General features: G+C 35.0%; 1 protein-coding gene across 1 annotated transcript in view; it reads right to left on the bottom strand.

Annotated features, from left to right (window-relative positions):
• SESTD1 (SEC14 and spectrin domain containing 1) overlaps positions 1-15,946 on the bottom strand; it is an 87,356-nt gene that overhangs the window by 52,289 nt on the left and 19,121 nt on the right. The window contains exons 3-4 of the mRNA XM_044669077.1: positions 14,777-14,867; positions 10,034-10,147 (exon numbers count right to left, since the gene is read on the bottom strand). Of these exons, the coding sequence (XP_044525012.1) occupies positions 10,034-10,147; positions 14,777-14,867 (205 nt within the window). The remainder of the gene's footprint in view (positions 1-10,033; positions 10,148-14,776; positions 14,868-15,946) is intronic.

Raw genomic sequence — 15,946 nt, 5'->3', positions numbered from 1 at the left:
GAAATAATTTATATAAAGCATACTAAAAGGGGCAGCTGGGTAGCTCAGTGGAGTGACAGTCAGGCCTAGAGACAGGAGGTCCTAGGTTCAAACCCGGCCTCAGCCACTTCCCAGCTGTGTGACCCTGGGCAAGTCACTTGACCCCCATTGCCCACCCTTACCAATCTTCCGCCTATGAGACAATACACCGAAGTACAAGGGTTTAAAAAAAAAATAAAGCATACTAAAAACCTTAAGCTATTATCATTACTTATTTCTTTTCTTCCCTTGGCTTTCATGATACAATACTTTCATGCTTTTTCTTCTACCTTTCCTGTCCCTTTAAGTAGCTCCTCACCTTTATTTAGTCCAATAAACAGGGGAATGCTCCAAGATTTCTAGTATTCCTTTTCTTATTCTACAAGCTTCCTTGGCAGTTTAATCTATTCATATCGGTTCAAATGTCAAATAAAAATTATTTCCAAATCTATGCCTCCATCCCCAAATCCCCAGAGCTCTACCTGCATATTTGTCTTTTACATATGTCCAAGAAGTTGTCATGTTGATACTTGAAACTCAACCTAAGCCTGGGCTCCTTAGATTCATTAAACTCTAATTACCCCCACACACACACGCTTTCCTCCAACTCCCTCTCTGCTTCTAATAGCATCAATTCTTAGTGTATATAACCTCAAAGTCACTTTTGATTTTTTTCTTCCTACCCATCCCAATACATCCAATCAGTAATAATGTAGCCTCATTGTTTCTATACTTCTAACAGTATCTTTATTTGGCCTCACTGCCTTCAACTATCCTATCTATAATACATTCTCTTGCCCTAGTACTCTTCCTAAAAGATTAAATCTTCTACTCAAGACTTCACTGGATTCTCATTTTGTACTGAATAAAATATAAACTCCTGAATATAGTGCCTCAAGGAACTGAATTACAGATACAAACTACCTTACTCAATTTCATCAGAGTACTACCCTTCTATGAAGTTAACATTTTAGTCAAACTGGGTTCTTTTCTTCTCTATTTCTTGTTCTTATCCTGCTAAATTCACTTCTCCCTTTCTCTTTCTTTCCTATGCACATACCCACACTCATCCTTGACATCTCTTAAGTCTCTTCCTTCCTTCACAAGGTTAAAATCATATGCTACCCATTCCACGAAACCCTTCCTTGCTCTTTCAACTTCATCTCTTATCAAGTGAAACTTATCTATTTCCTATAGTTCTTAATCTGAACTTTTTGCATCCTTTCCTATGATCCAATTATCTATATATTTGTTCTTTAAAGAATCATACTGTTTGTTCCTTGATGAAAGGGCCTGTGTTGTATCTATATTAGTAGGTTTAGTATTTTAGTAGCCATGGTAAGTACTTAATAAATACCTGGATATTTTTAAATTTAAAAGTATAAGTACAGTTATATCTGACATAACCACAGATAATCAGATATTCTTAGTTCAGATTCTAGAAAAGCACTTTTATATTCTGCAGAAATCTCTAGTCACCTCTGTATTGATATGGTTTAGAAAGACTTGTAAGAGGCATAAGTTTAAAAGTAGTAAGCAGGCTAGGAAAAGCCTTAGCTGGAGGTCATGGACATTCTGAATGGAATGCAGGGGAAGGAGGAAGTGGCTTGTGCCTGGGAAGGACTCCATGGTGGTTGGCACAAACTGCTGCTGACCCTGGGAGATCTCAGAGCTAGGGGAGTTGTATCCAGATTCCCTGGGATCCTGAAAGTGGTAAAGGCTTACAGCAAAGGACATCAGACCTGCAGAGCAGCACCAAGTAGGGAAGTGGTTTGAGATCTGGTGGACAGCATAGCAAATTTTCTCTCCCTACATGGATACCTTGGATCACCTGATCTGGTGCAGTTGACTCCTGGCATCCTGAAACCATCCCTGGATTAGCCGTGAGATCCCAAGTAAAGCCACCCTCAGGTCCTCAGCTAAGCTGACTAAACCTGGCTGGAACCAGGTTGGGAGGAACTTTTCCCTTGTGATTCCAGTACAGCTTTCTTTGGGCCCTGTCTTGCTTAGATCATAGGAGAGTGTAGTCAAGTCCTTTCCCTTCCCCTGTGGTTTGCCCTTAGCTTTTAGGTGTAGTAAACCCTATTCCCATCCTTAATCTTAGTTTGTCCTTGATTAAATGTGTTGCCTTAACTTATAAACTCCTGCCTCTACTTTGCTGATTACCATAGGCCTAGTCTTGGTGCTTCAAAGTGGCAGTTGGACCTAACCCCTTTGCTGTTAAACTTTAGTCCCTACTTGTGAGCCCCTTCCTGTCATTCCTCTCTCTCACACCCACCTGGACCCATATTTACTGTTCAAGGCACCTTTCCCTGGTTTCTCCCTTAACAGACTGCTACCAAGAAAAGGACCTCCTTCAAATAGAATCAATCTGCTTGCTAAAATGAGTGCCAAGGACTCCCAATAAATAAATAACATTCCCAGAAAACTTTCTTTCTTTAAAAGAAATCTATAAACATAGCATGAGGCTTGAAATATTTGTCTGTTTCAACTATGTCATACTTGACAAGATTCTAGTTTAGTTTTTAAATGACCTACTTTTGTGCTAGAGCACCCTCTTGTGTTGTAGTATCACCTTTAATGCTTTTACATTCTTCCTTGCCCTAACTAATGTGGAAGCAATAGAAAATCAATGAAGTGTGGATATATGTGGATAGTGTCATTCTTTGAACTTGTATATCAAAGTCTAGTATAGAAGTTGACTGAGAAAATAGGTGCTTAATAAATGCTTTTTGATTGCTATCATTTTTTCTTTAAAATATGGCAAAGAATTGTAACTAGCTACTATTAACAGATGATTTTCATACTTCTTGCTTTTTCCTCTCTCTTCCAATTCTTTATTTATGTGAGTTCTTCCTGAATGACTAATCATACCAAAAAGTAGGTAGAGCAACAGAAATGGTAAAATCCAAACACATTTACTTCACAGGTTGATTTTTTGGGGTCCCAGGAAATATAAAATCAGTCAATAAGCATTTACCAACTATGATATTGTGTTAAGCACCAGGGATACAAAGTGAAGTAAAAAATAATCCCTGCCCTTGAGGAGCTACTAATCTAATGGGGGACACAATTTTCCCACTTGTGAGAAAAAAAACCTAAGGCACTCTCATAGCAGCTTATTTACCATCTCCTCTCTGAATCCCTAGCAGAAGAAATGGACTCAACATACATATAAATGTTAAATAATAACCCAAGGGACAAAACTATACCATCATCATAAGTGATATAGTTTTTTTCAAATAGCTAATAAATGTGAAGTATTGTTCCCAGTACTGTGGGACTATTGCATAATTATATTTTCTAATGTGGTAGACAATATTTGAAATATTCATATATGTATATTACAAATAGGTTTAAGCATATTTGTATGTTAATATAGAAATATATGTAATTATAGGGTTCACAAGCTCATATACATCCTTGCCTGAAAGACAGGGACACCTTTATAAATAATGGTTGTGTGCTCCTGGGCTAGTTGACTTAATCTTACAGAGTACTCTAGGCAAATCTCTAAAATATGAAATTTACAGAGACATTATAGCCCTAAATTGATAGGGGGAATTTCCTCACTTGGGTGGTTCCCTATACCAATGTACTTATAAATTCAATCTCTATCCTAATTAATCACATATATAGTTTTAAAAAAATGTTTAGTTGACTAATTCTGAGAATTATCTGTCCTTTGGGATATGCTATGCCAAAGCTTCCTTCACTACATGAAAAAAGGTTGAAAAAATGCTGGATCTGTAATCAGAATACTTAAGTTCGGATTCCAACTCTTGACATTTACTGGCTTTTGGCAAATAATGTCACCTCTCTGGGCTTCAGTTCCCTTATCTATAAAGTGAAGGGTTTGAATCAGCTCACCTCTAACTTTCTTTCTAGCACTAAGTCGATACTTATATAAAGAGCTATGCTTTGATTCTTTTAAGAATTGTGGCTTAATTATAATGGTTAAAGGAAAGATACATTAGAAAACTATACCTATACTTTAAATGATCCAAGTAAAAGTCCCTTAAAGATTTAATTATATATCCTAAACTTTGAAATTATGGGACAATTTTCTCAATCACCAACAGTTAAAGAATGTATTTAAGAATGCAAGTGCAATACCTATTATGATTATTTTTATTTTTTTTTAGGTCTACTAACACCTAATGATACATTTGATTCATTGCTGCAATCTCAGGTCATTTTGGTTCCATTAATTACACACTATTCAGGTAATTTTGGTTCTACTAACAAACCTACTGGGTTCTGAAAGAACCAAGTGCTCATGGCACCCCTCAATAAATCTGAACTATGATAAGTTCCCTACCTCCGATATCAAGCCAGGATGACATTGGTGAACTTTCTAGATAGAAATGCCTCTATAATACTTGAAAGATCTAAAACAATTTGCTAGGTTCTAAGACTGCAGTGAATGTCTGATTTTGTGCACACACCAGACTTGAGTTTAGAGGAAATAAATGTTGGTGGCTCCCATATTTTATAAGGAGAAAGAACTTAGGGATTTTAACTTAAATTACTTAATTAAATTAACTGGGTCCTTTGGAAGGGTGTGTAAGAGGCAGGAAGTACTAATATATACTGGGATTAGCTTAACAAATTGAGGAAAACAATTAGAATGTGTTTAGCAGTTGAAAGTTCAACTGCCAAACCAAATCCAACTAGCCAGGGATTAACAGAGTTTAACATATACACACTATGAGAACTTAAGGTATGAAGAAAACAAACAGGGGAAACAGTTTAATTGTAATTTGAAAGGATAGGAGAGTGGGAGAGGTAAAACTATGTTTAACTAACCAGGACTGGAGTCAAAAGGGGAAGTTCCTTAGCCAATCTGGCTTCTGCCAGGTTGACAGCTTGGCTAAGGTCTTGAGGGAGAGGGTTTTGAGATTGGGGTTCTCACAACTGATCCAAAGATATCTTCAGGATACCAGGAACCAACTCCTCCACAGCCAATGATCCAAAAGTAACCAGGTAAGGAAAGATATCTTCAAACTGTCCACCAGAACACAGGCCTCTTCACTACTCAGGGTTGACTTGCAAGATGGTATCTTCAGGCTTTACAATCTTGACCAATCTCCAAGATCCCAGGTCAAATAGGGACTGCTGATTGCACTTCTGCTCCAAACCCCTCTCAAACCAGCAATGACTGTTGCTTCCTCTCTCCTCTCTATCCCTGCATTCCATTCAGAATGTCCATGACTTCCAGCAAAGGTTTTCTCTAACATGCTTGCAAAACCCTAAATAACTAATCTCAACCAATCTTATTAATTTATCTTATAACACATGGTTCGTATATAGGTCAAGGATGTGAAAAAAAAAAGAATCAGAAGCTTCCTTTATTAAAACTGGGACAATCTTCACGTGGATTCTGAATATTTTAAGATTCAAAGAAGCATAACTGGCTGAGGGTTTATAGTTGTTGTTTTTTAATTTGCTCTGGTGCTTTTTCAGGCACATTTAAACTGAAGGAAGAAATCATTATCAAGTAATCTCAACTTTCAAAAGAAATAGAACAGATCATAAATGACTTAATCAAAAGAACTAGACTAGATTTATTTATGTTATATCAAATAAGAATCTATAATCCATTCATTTTTTAGTCTTCTTTTTTGTCCAGTACACAAAGTTTAATTTAGTGAAATTGAGTCATAGAAAAGATAGTTACCAACTAATAACACTGGTATCATAAGTATAGAAAATTATACACTATTCTAACTTAAATTATGGGGCAAGCTTCAGAGAAATAACACAAAATTTTATATTATATGCATAACTTAGTTTGCTGTGGACCAGCAATGGTTCACTTTACTTAATGAAGCTTATTATTATTAGAAACTTAAAAGAAAACATATTAGCTGGAACTAGAATTGCTTATTTAAGTGAATACATTTAAATATTAAGATGTTTAAAAGAGAAAACAGCATTGTCCTATTAAACTGAAGACAAAAAATTTTAACCACAACATAATTATAGGTTAAAACACGTTCCTCATTGTAAAGACATTCTATCCCCATTCTAATCCCTCACGATCTTTCCTAAACCCCCTAGCTTCTAGCCTCAATTCTTTAACTCCACCAGAACACCTTTCTCACCTCCTTAAATAGTTACTGTCTCCCAGGACCAGTGTCAGGCCACCATGACTTCAAAAGAAAAAAAGACTCTACCAGGTCACTTTTCAAGGTGCTAGGTTTACAATGTCAAATGACTGTTATCTTCAGGGGCATAGAGTCAGGGGATTTCTCAACTGCCAAACAAATTGGAGCAAAAAAGGAAGGGGTATCCCTTTATCATGACTAAGGCTGAAGACATTCCTAAAAAATCCAGGATGGAACTCTCTCAACTGTTATTTATGAATAGTGAGAACTTATATTATTAGCAGTAAAATAGATACTTCGGGTACATTATGAGTACATTAGATACTCGGGTTTGGCATGTTATGATTTTGTCTTCTAAAAACATGGAAAAATATTAATGAATTCTGAACTAATGAGTTCTATTGAAATAATAACTCACTGGAGTAAGATGGGAACTGGATAAGAAGAAAGAGGTGGGAAAGGGGCAGCTAGGTGGCTGAGTAGACTGAGAGTCAGGTTTGAAGATAGGAGGTTTGGGGTTCTAATTTGGCCTCAGATACTTCCTAACTTTGTGGCCCTGGGCAAGTCACTTAATCCTCATTGTCTAACACTTACTGCTCTTCTGCCCTGGAACCAATACACAGCATTGATTCCAAAATGGAAAATAACAGTTTTTAAAAAAGGAGGACATAGGAAATGAAAGAAAAAAGCTAGGGTTCTTTATTTCACAATGAGAATCTCACTGCTCCAGGGTCATTTCCATTTCCTTCCAGGGACAATCAGTGCTTCTACTCTTAATTTGAGCCCAATCTGGGAATTCTCTTATTGCTATTATGTTGTGATCCCATTCTGGATGATCACTTCATTAGCCTTAGCATAGCCATACAGTGACAACTCTTTTCAGAGCCATCTTCTTAAATTTCAAGTTGAAATTAACTCCACTTAGTTCTCTACCTGGCCTTTGGAAAAAAGTTCTGGTATATTTCTACATCACTCTCAAGGCATTTAGTCATTTTTCCTATCATTCTGAAGCAATCCACTGTTGACCACTTCAATTCAATTTAGTATTTATTAAGGGTCTTCCATGTACAAGGCACTGTGATAGGCCAGTGTGCTGAGGATACAAAAGTCTTTAATTTCAATGCAGGCACAGGTAAAGTTTGATGGGATCTTTGCCCAAAAGGGAGGATATAACTGCTCCTAAAAATTTTGTACATCCCTTGGAGGTGCAAGTCTGAGAGGAAAGATTAAATCAAATCTATCATATGTATCTTTTAGGAATTTCATGCTCTATTTTTCTGTCTCTTTACTGAGGAACAAGTTGGACAGAGAATTCACTTTTATGATATGTGAGATAAGTAGAATTCAGCATTTTAGCCATGTAAAAAATGTCTAGTCTCCAATCTGGGGTTCTAATTCAAATGATTTTGCAAAACCAGCTCTCTGAGCTCCCCAAACTTATGGAACACTGAAGATAAGAAAAACTTTGCACTAGTCCCATCAGAGTAAAACCTTATCACCTTTTTTCCTAATAATTCATTAGGATGATATTAAACCTTTCGTGCTATTTCCCAAGTTCGTTGGTGTTAAAAGTCCACTTCCCCAAGGAGGAAGTCTTCTTCTGGAGAATAATAATAGGGAAAATCCAGGGCATCTTATCATCCAAACAGGACCCCAGTTCTCATCTTCATTCCCCTTTTCTCCACATATAATTGTAACCCAAATGGGAATTAATATATTCACCAGAAAATATTCTGGATCAAAGCCACAGTTCCCATTTTCAACCTTGTCTATTTTCTTCCCATTGTCTACATCCCTCCAATCCACACCACCCTCCACCAAACTCTCTACCCTGTCAGCATTGTTGTCTTTACTTTTGCTATTTCTCTACCTTTCTACAGTCCCCAAGTTGTCTCTCTATCTTCAAGACATGATTAGTGAAAACCAAGAGTGCTTTCTTTAATTGTTTAATATAATAGATTTCTTTTCCCCATTTTGCTTATGCTGGTGATCAAGCTTTTCTAAAACTATCATGGGGGCAGCTGGGTAGCTCAGTGGATCGAGAGCCAGGCTTAGAGATAGGAGGTCCTAGGTTCAAATCTGGCCTCAGACACTTTGTAGCTGTGTAGCCCTGGGCAAGTCACTTAACCCCTTAACTCCCTTTACCTATCCCTTACCACTCTTCTGCCTTGCAACCAATACAAAGTATTGATTCTAAGCCAGGAGGTAAGGGATTTAAAAACAAACAAACCTTAAACTCTCAAATGTTTTAAATAAATAATGACATTTTTAAAAATTAAATAAAACTATTAGTAAGAGCCAGGGAATACTCCTTTTTACTATAACTTAACTCTCCCTGTTAACCTCCTTAAGCACATATTGGGCTAATCTTAAGGAAACCATGTGGGCAGAAGGGGTTGGTGACACTTTCCTAATCCTAGTGAGAAAGGCCAAATGCCACTACAGGTGCAATCCTTTATCTGGCTATTTAAATAACCTTAGGATCCCCATCTTCTGCATCACCCTTGCCCCCACTTAAACCATAAGGACATTGTGATCAAATCCTGCCAACTACCATAGATTGCCTGGGTCAGGTCTACTTCTTGCAAGTCCATTAATTCAGATTCAGAACTGTAATGTAATGAAACACTTGTGGTCCATAAGTTTAAATAAAAATAAATATAAGTGTTCTTGTTAGTTGGGATGAGGAATCATTTTGATAAGGCTAAACTATGAGAGAAATGGTGATGGCTGTAAGCTTCTATGATATTAGGTTGACTCAGAATGGCTTTGACCAGACAAAAACCAGATTGGATTGGCTTCCTTATTTTAAATAACATATCTCCACCATAAGAATGCAAGATCATAAAGTTCAGGTATGATTTCATTTTTGTCTTTGACTCTCCAGTACTTTGGACAGTGCCTGTCACTGTAAAAGTTTAATAAATACTTCATACCAAAATACATCAACTTCACTGGTGATACTTTCAAAAATGACTAAAGGTCAAAATTTCAGCTAAATTTTAACCATCAAATTCTTTGAAAATTTGCATTCCTAAGGTCCAATATTCTTATATCATTTTTCTAAAATACATGAAGTGGGTTAATCTAATAGCCAATGTACATGTTGAGTATTAATTAGCTGGTCCACAGTCCAAAGCTAGGCTTTGATTAAATCATTACTTATTCTTTTTAACCCTTCAGTGCTCTCATATTGTTTTAAATCACTGATTGGCTACTGTCAAGGACCTTGATAAAACATTGGAACTAACAATTAGTCTGTGAAAGTAGTAATTTCTAAAAGATGAATATATTTGTATTCAACTCTTGGCTTCTCTGAGATATAGAAAAGATCAAAATTTTCACAAGTCATGTCAGGTGATATAACAGCAATACACATGTATATATATCATATGTCAAAGCTTTTTTCATGTGATATAAGCAAATTAAATATGATGAAATTATCACTACATATCACAATTAAATAAGTATAAGTAGTAAAATGTGGAGTCCAAGAAGTTTAGAATAACAATAGCTAACATTTACATAATGCTTCAAGGTTTATAAAGTGCTAAAACAACTTGTTTTATTTACTGTTCCCTATGATCTAGGTGGTCCAAGTATTTCCAATTTATATAGGGAAATTGAGGTTCAGAAATTAAATGAACTTCCCAATATAAAAAAAGCTGATTAATATCCTCCCCTGTAATGGAAATCTAATTTTCTGATCACTGGTGCCCTTCCTCCTCTTTACCACAATACCAGGCTATTTCTTTAATAGTTTAGTATCAATTCAAAGTTTTCCTATTTAGATGAATACATGAGAAGAAAATATTTTAGTCATACAAATGAATCATTAAAGTGATTTAAAATACCAAGGACATGAATTCATAAAAGTCATTTTTATAGGAAAAATATAAACTTACCTCAAAGCCAAGTCTATCTTTCTCTTTCCAAAAACAAAAATGTGTAACTTTCTTATCCCAAAATTCATCTGGTTTTACTACACAAACAAGAGATACCTCAGCTGGAACAACATTCTGCAAAATATATTAAAAATGGAATTCTAAATTACACATTCACAGTAACATAAAAGCAACAGAAGACTGACAGAGAAGAATGTTATCTACTGCTACTAGTGCCACTGGTCAGTCATATAACAATAAGCTATGCAATTAATATCATTTTTTGAAAAGATACAAACTTAATGCAATACTGGTAATTCCAAATTACAAAACATAATCAAGACAAGAAAATTAAAAAGGTAAGATGATTAACAGATTTCATAGACTCAAACGATTTAGCAATGTTCAGTCAATTATTTTGGGAATCCTTTCAACTAAGTTAATGAAGAAAAACTGAGGTAAAACCCAAATACCTAAGAGTTGAGGAATTTTGTGTTTTGTAATGTGGATTTTATTTACATGGTTTAAAACAATATAGGGTTCCCAAATGTATTAGTACAGTTTAAAGTTCTTAATGTGCTAAAATTCTGGCAACATCCTATCTTTCTTTTTTTTTTTCCCTTTTTTTTTAAACTCTTACCTTCCATCTTGGAGTCAATACTATGTTTTGGCTCCAAGGCAAAAGAGCGGTAAGGGCTAAGCAATGGGGGTCAAGTGACTTGCCCAGGGTCACACAGCTGGGAAGTGTCTGAGGCCAGATTTGAACCTAGGACCTCCCATCTCTAGGCTTGGCTCTCAATCCACTGAGCTACCCAGCTGCCCATATCCTACCTTTCTTAATCAACCACGAAGAAGATTTTCTCTGGAATACATAAATTCAATTATAGAAGCATTTATATTTTGTACAATTATTTCTCACATAATAAGATTCACTTGTTCAGAATAAAAGATGTACTAAGTTTTATGAAATATATTTAGAAGAATAATTAGAATAAAAATGTTTCAGGATAATATGCTACTACTTCCCATTGATCTTATTTCTGTGCTCTGGTGCCAAACTAAACAAGAGCTCACTTTTCCATATGCTAGATCTTTAAACATTTGAAGAAAGCCATCAGATAGCCCCTAAATCTTTTCAGCCTATCCTCAAGGTAGGATTTCCAATTCCCTTACCATCCTTGAGCAATCTGTCTCTTGGATTAATACAAGTTTACAATGTCCTTCTACTAACATTTTGAATGACATTCAATCAACTAACATTTCTGGGTGACAAGATCCCAAAATGCATACATACATATGTATATATTACACATATATATATGGGTGTATGTGTGTATAAAATCAAACTGGAATAAAACTTTAAGATTGAATTTAGTAGGAAATGAATGTAAAACTCCTTATTTGCTAAAAATTATCTAGATTTTCACTTAAGAGTTCACATAAAAACAATTTAAGTATTTTAATAAACTGAAATGGGTCAAGGCTATGACCACTGCAAGCAAAAGTTCTCATTTGAGTTTTTAGAATCAGTTTTAAGATCAGTTTTTAGAATAAGAGGCATGAAAGTTTCACTGTACTTTTCCTTTTGTATTATGTTCAGTTTGGGGTGTTACATTTTAGGAAAGACATTAAAAGTTGCCAAGTGCTAGGGAAACCCTTCTCTGCCCGACCTTAACAACTTCCAAAAAAAAAAAAAAAACAAACCAGAAAAGACAGCACCTGTTCTTAAAGAGTTCAAAATCTAACAGTAAAAGCTATGTACAAAACCAATGTAAAAGGATAGATTAGAAATAATTAACAAAGGAAAAGCACTAGACAAGGAATATCAGGACAGACTTCCTGAAGAAAGTAAGATTTTAAATGGAACTTGAAGGAAGCTTAGAGAAGTCAAACCAGCCCTAGTCCTTCACACATCTCCTGGTTCTACTCCATATTTGCTGAACTTCTAGATGCTCTTTGTTTGGTTATATCCCTTTTCAGCTGCCTTTTCTGTGTCACCTTCTCTTTCAAGAGAGTTCAAGTTCCTTGAGGATGAGAACTGTTTTTCTTTTACTTTGTCTTTAGACTCAGGAGTGTAGTATGGTGCCTTGCAAGTAGTGCTCAATAAGATTAGTTTGCTTAATGAAGTAGTAGGTTCATTGTCTTTAGATTTTCAGCTGAAAATCTAGATGATTAGTATTGTGGTATTGTAGAGGGTTTTTGTTTAAGGATGAACTAGATGGCATTTCGAGTCTCTTTGAACCCTAAGATCAGTGATTTTATGATTCCTAAAATCTTATATATACTGAGTCAGGCCAGTAAAGTGTGGCTATAACAATCTACATTCTGAAACCATGCCTCCTCTCTTTCTGTAGTCCAAAATCAAATTGATTTTTTTTGTGAGCTGCCATATCACATTCGTGTTAATGCATAATGAATATATAATACACTAAAACCCTCTGCTCTTTTTCATATTTATCCAGGGACATCTTATATTGGCAAAGTTTATTTTATCCAGGTTAAAAAAATTAATATATTTCATCTTATTATATTCAACCCATCATTTTGATGCTGATCTTTTTAGATCTTGATTGTCATTCAAAAGGTTAACTATTCTTCCTAGCTTCATCTTACTTATAAATTTAATAAGCATGCCTTTCATACCTTTGTCCAGCTCATTAATAAAAATGTTTAGTTGCACAAGGCTGAGAACATAGCTAAAGGGCACTCTACTAGACACTTCCCTCCAAGCTGAAACTGTCCTATTAATTACTCTTTGGGTCCAGTCATTTAAGTAGTTCGGAATCTATCTAACAATAAATGATATCATCACACTCTCCCCTACCCACTCTCCTTGTTTGGAAAGTATAAGACATTTTATGGATAATTGACTTCAAAACCACTAGCTTTATCCATAAGCAGTGAGCAACTGGCCTTTGTATATTGCTGAGAATATTAACTCTTAATGGATCAAAAGGTGTTCCTTTCAGAAAAGAAATGAAGAGCTAGATCACTCATTAACTGTATTTATGCTTTTTAATCATCAGTGATTAGAATTGAAAAAGCAACCTCTTTATCAATGGCATAGCTAAAGCACAATAAAGGGAAATATGTGAGGACAAAGTTCATTGCTTTTCTAACAGTTATAACGAATTTGATGTAAAGTTAATGTTCAAGTAAAAATATTTCAATTACAAGGATACTAATCCTTCTATTCTTCCTAATGAAATTCTATGCATTAGAACACTAGGAATAATCTTCTAGAGACAAGGACTTGACTTATGTTGTTTAATATAAAAGAGTAATTCTGGCCAGCTTATGGCAGAAGAGAGCGAAGTGTGGCAGGCAGGGAGCAATGATATTAAGGGATAGGATCTTTATAACAGCCATTAAACCACCCATGCAGATTTTGTCTATGGATCAGGTTGCACTAAGATAATACTAATGGTAAAAAATGATTGCCAGTCTACCTGCTTTAAGTTCATTTTTACAGGTATTCAAGGCTTTCAAAACATCAATCCAATTCTCTCATTTTAAAGATAAGGAAATTGAGCCCCAGGAAGGTTAAGTGACTTGCTCAAGGTCAGAGTCAAGTTAACTCTAGTTTCATTATATTTATAGTAAAAGACTCATTTTCTTTAAGAAATAACTATAAATTCTATTCTTCTACAGAACCATGCAGATGCTTGATTGTCATTCAAAAGGTTAACAATTCTTCCTAGCTTCACCTTACTTATAAATTTAATAAGCATGCTTTTAATACCTCTGTCCAACTCACTAATAAAAATAATTCTGAAATTCAATTGAAATTTTTGATCAAGAGTTTTAAAGCTTCCCATTAATTGTTCCTACTCCTGTGCCTGACTAGCATTATTCTCTGCTGCTCTCCAAAGCCCCTCTTCCTTAAGGAGCTTTCATCCATTTAAAAAGGTTCTTGCCCTGCTTCTTCTTTTATACTCCCAGGGCCTTCCAGTTTCAAAACTCCTTAAAGATTTTTCTCTTTCTCCAGGAACCTCTTCTAAGCAAACTCCTTGTCAGCTATATCAGCATTCTTCCCACCCCTGGGCTTACCTATGTTGTGTTCCCATGTCATTTATAAGCTCCTTAAAAAGGGACCTAATAAAATATAATACTTAGTAAATGGCATTGTCTCTCATAATCAAAAGTGAAGGAGGCACAGAAGTAAAATAATTTTTCTCATCGTCCCAAGTAAGCTAAAATTAAAATTAAAAAATTAAAATTCTCCTCACTCAGAACTTTAACTATTCAAACATCTACTCTTAGAAAGAAGAAAATGTCCACCAGAAGCAATATACATTAACTATCACTTTAGAATTCTAGCTTCTTATTTTAAAAAAAAGTTTAAAAGGGGGCAGCTGGGTAGCACAGCAGATTGAGAGCCAGGCCTAGAGACAGGAGGTCCTAGGTTCAAATCTGGCCTCAGACACTGCCTACACTTACTCTTCTGCCTTGGAGCCAATACTGTGTATTGGCTCCAAGACAGAAGGTAAGGGTTTAAAAAAAAAGTTTAAATCTGTTTTTGCAATGGTAATTTAGATTATACAGAAACTCAATAAGTCATAGTCATATGACTATTATGGAGAACTCAATCCTTTCTTTAAAGATCATAGAATGTTTGACAGAAACTAGACTCTATAAATGTAAGGAATTCTAACTAGCTTGCTCCTTTTCCAGTGAAATAATTCAGTCATTACAACATTTCAGTACAAATAAGTAGCACTGCAAGATAAACAATTTACTCATACAGTAGAAAATTCAATTTACCTGTAACATTAAGACAACAGTTTTCACCACATTCCACTGTGACTTTCTGCCATCTACTATCACAGTAAATCCTCTAGCCTTACACTTCTCACTGAAATAAAACAAATTAAATATTTGTATAAAAACAAGATTCAGTTTTTAAAAAGGAACACATTTTAAAAAATAAGTTATGCAAAATGCAGTTTAAAAGCTTTTCAAACACACTGAAAACCAATCTAACTTGATTTGAGTTGCAATAGATCACCTTAATTTTCAATTCTTTTCTAATATCAAAAAAAGTTGCCATACATATATGTTTTTTTGATCCTTTTGGGAGTATAAACCTAGTAATGTTACTGCTGAAACAAAGGCTATGCAGTTTTATAATTCTTTCAGCATAGTTCCAAATTGTTCTCCAGAATGATTGGACCAGTTCACAACTTTACTAAGAGTTGATTAATATACCTATTTCCCCTAACCCCCTTCAACATTTGTCATTTTTGATGGGGGTGAAGTGGTACCTCAGTTATTTTAATTTGCACTTCTATAATCAATACTGATTTAGATGATTTTTTTCATGGTTATAGATCATTTTTATTTCTTCTTCTGAAAACTGCCTATACATGTTCTTTGACCAAAAGAATGTTTGGTTCAGTATATTTATATAAATTTGACTTGGTTCCTTGTATATCCAAGAAATAAAGTCTTTAATAGAGGAATCTTCTGTAAATAATTTTGCCATTACTTCATTATCTATGGTACCTTTTGTAGTTTCCCTATCAAGTTTTATTTATGAGTTCTACTTTTGGTTTTGCTTTATCTAAAACCATGATTCCTACCTTGGTCTTTCTTATTTTAGCTGAAGTCTAATAAATTCTGCTATAGCCCTTTATTTTAACTCTGTTGTATCTATCTTTTTCAAATCTGTCTCATAAAAAATATATTTTTGGATTCTGCTTTCTAATCCAGTCTACTATCCACTTCTATTTTATAGATGAGTTCATCCTAACCACTTTAACACTTATGATTACTAAATATTTCCCTCTATCCTATTTTCTTCTATTTATCCTTCTCTTTTTATTCTATCCCTCCTCAAAAGTATGTTCTACTTGTTATCACTGCTTTCTTTTTTATCATCTCCCCAATTCCTCACCTCCCTCCTCTCTAATCCCCTTCCCCTATTGGGAAATA

Source organism: Gracilinanus agilis, chromosome 3, assembly GCF_016433145.1.
Source record: "Gracilinanus agilis isolate LMUSP501 chromosome 3, AgileGrace, whole genome shotgun sequence".
NCBI classification, from domain to species: domain Eukaryota; kingdom Metazoa; phylum Chordata; class Mammalia; order Didelphimorphia; family Didelphidae; genus Gracilinanus; species Gracilinanus agilis.
Note: the sequence above shows the minus strand (reverse complement) of the source record. Positions and strands in the feature narration are given on the sequence as shown.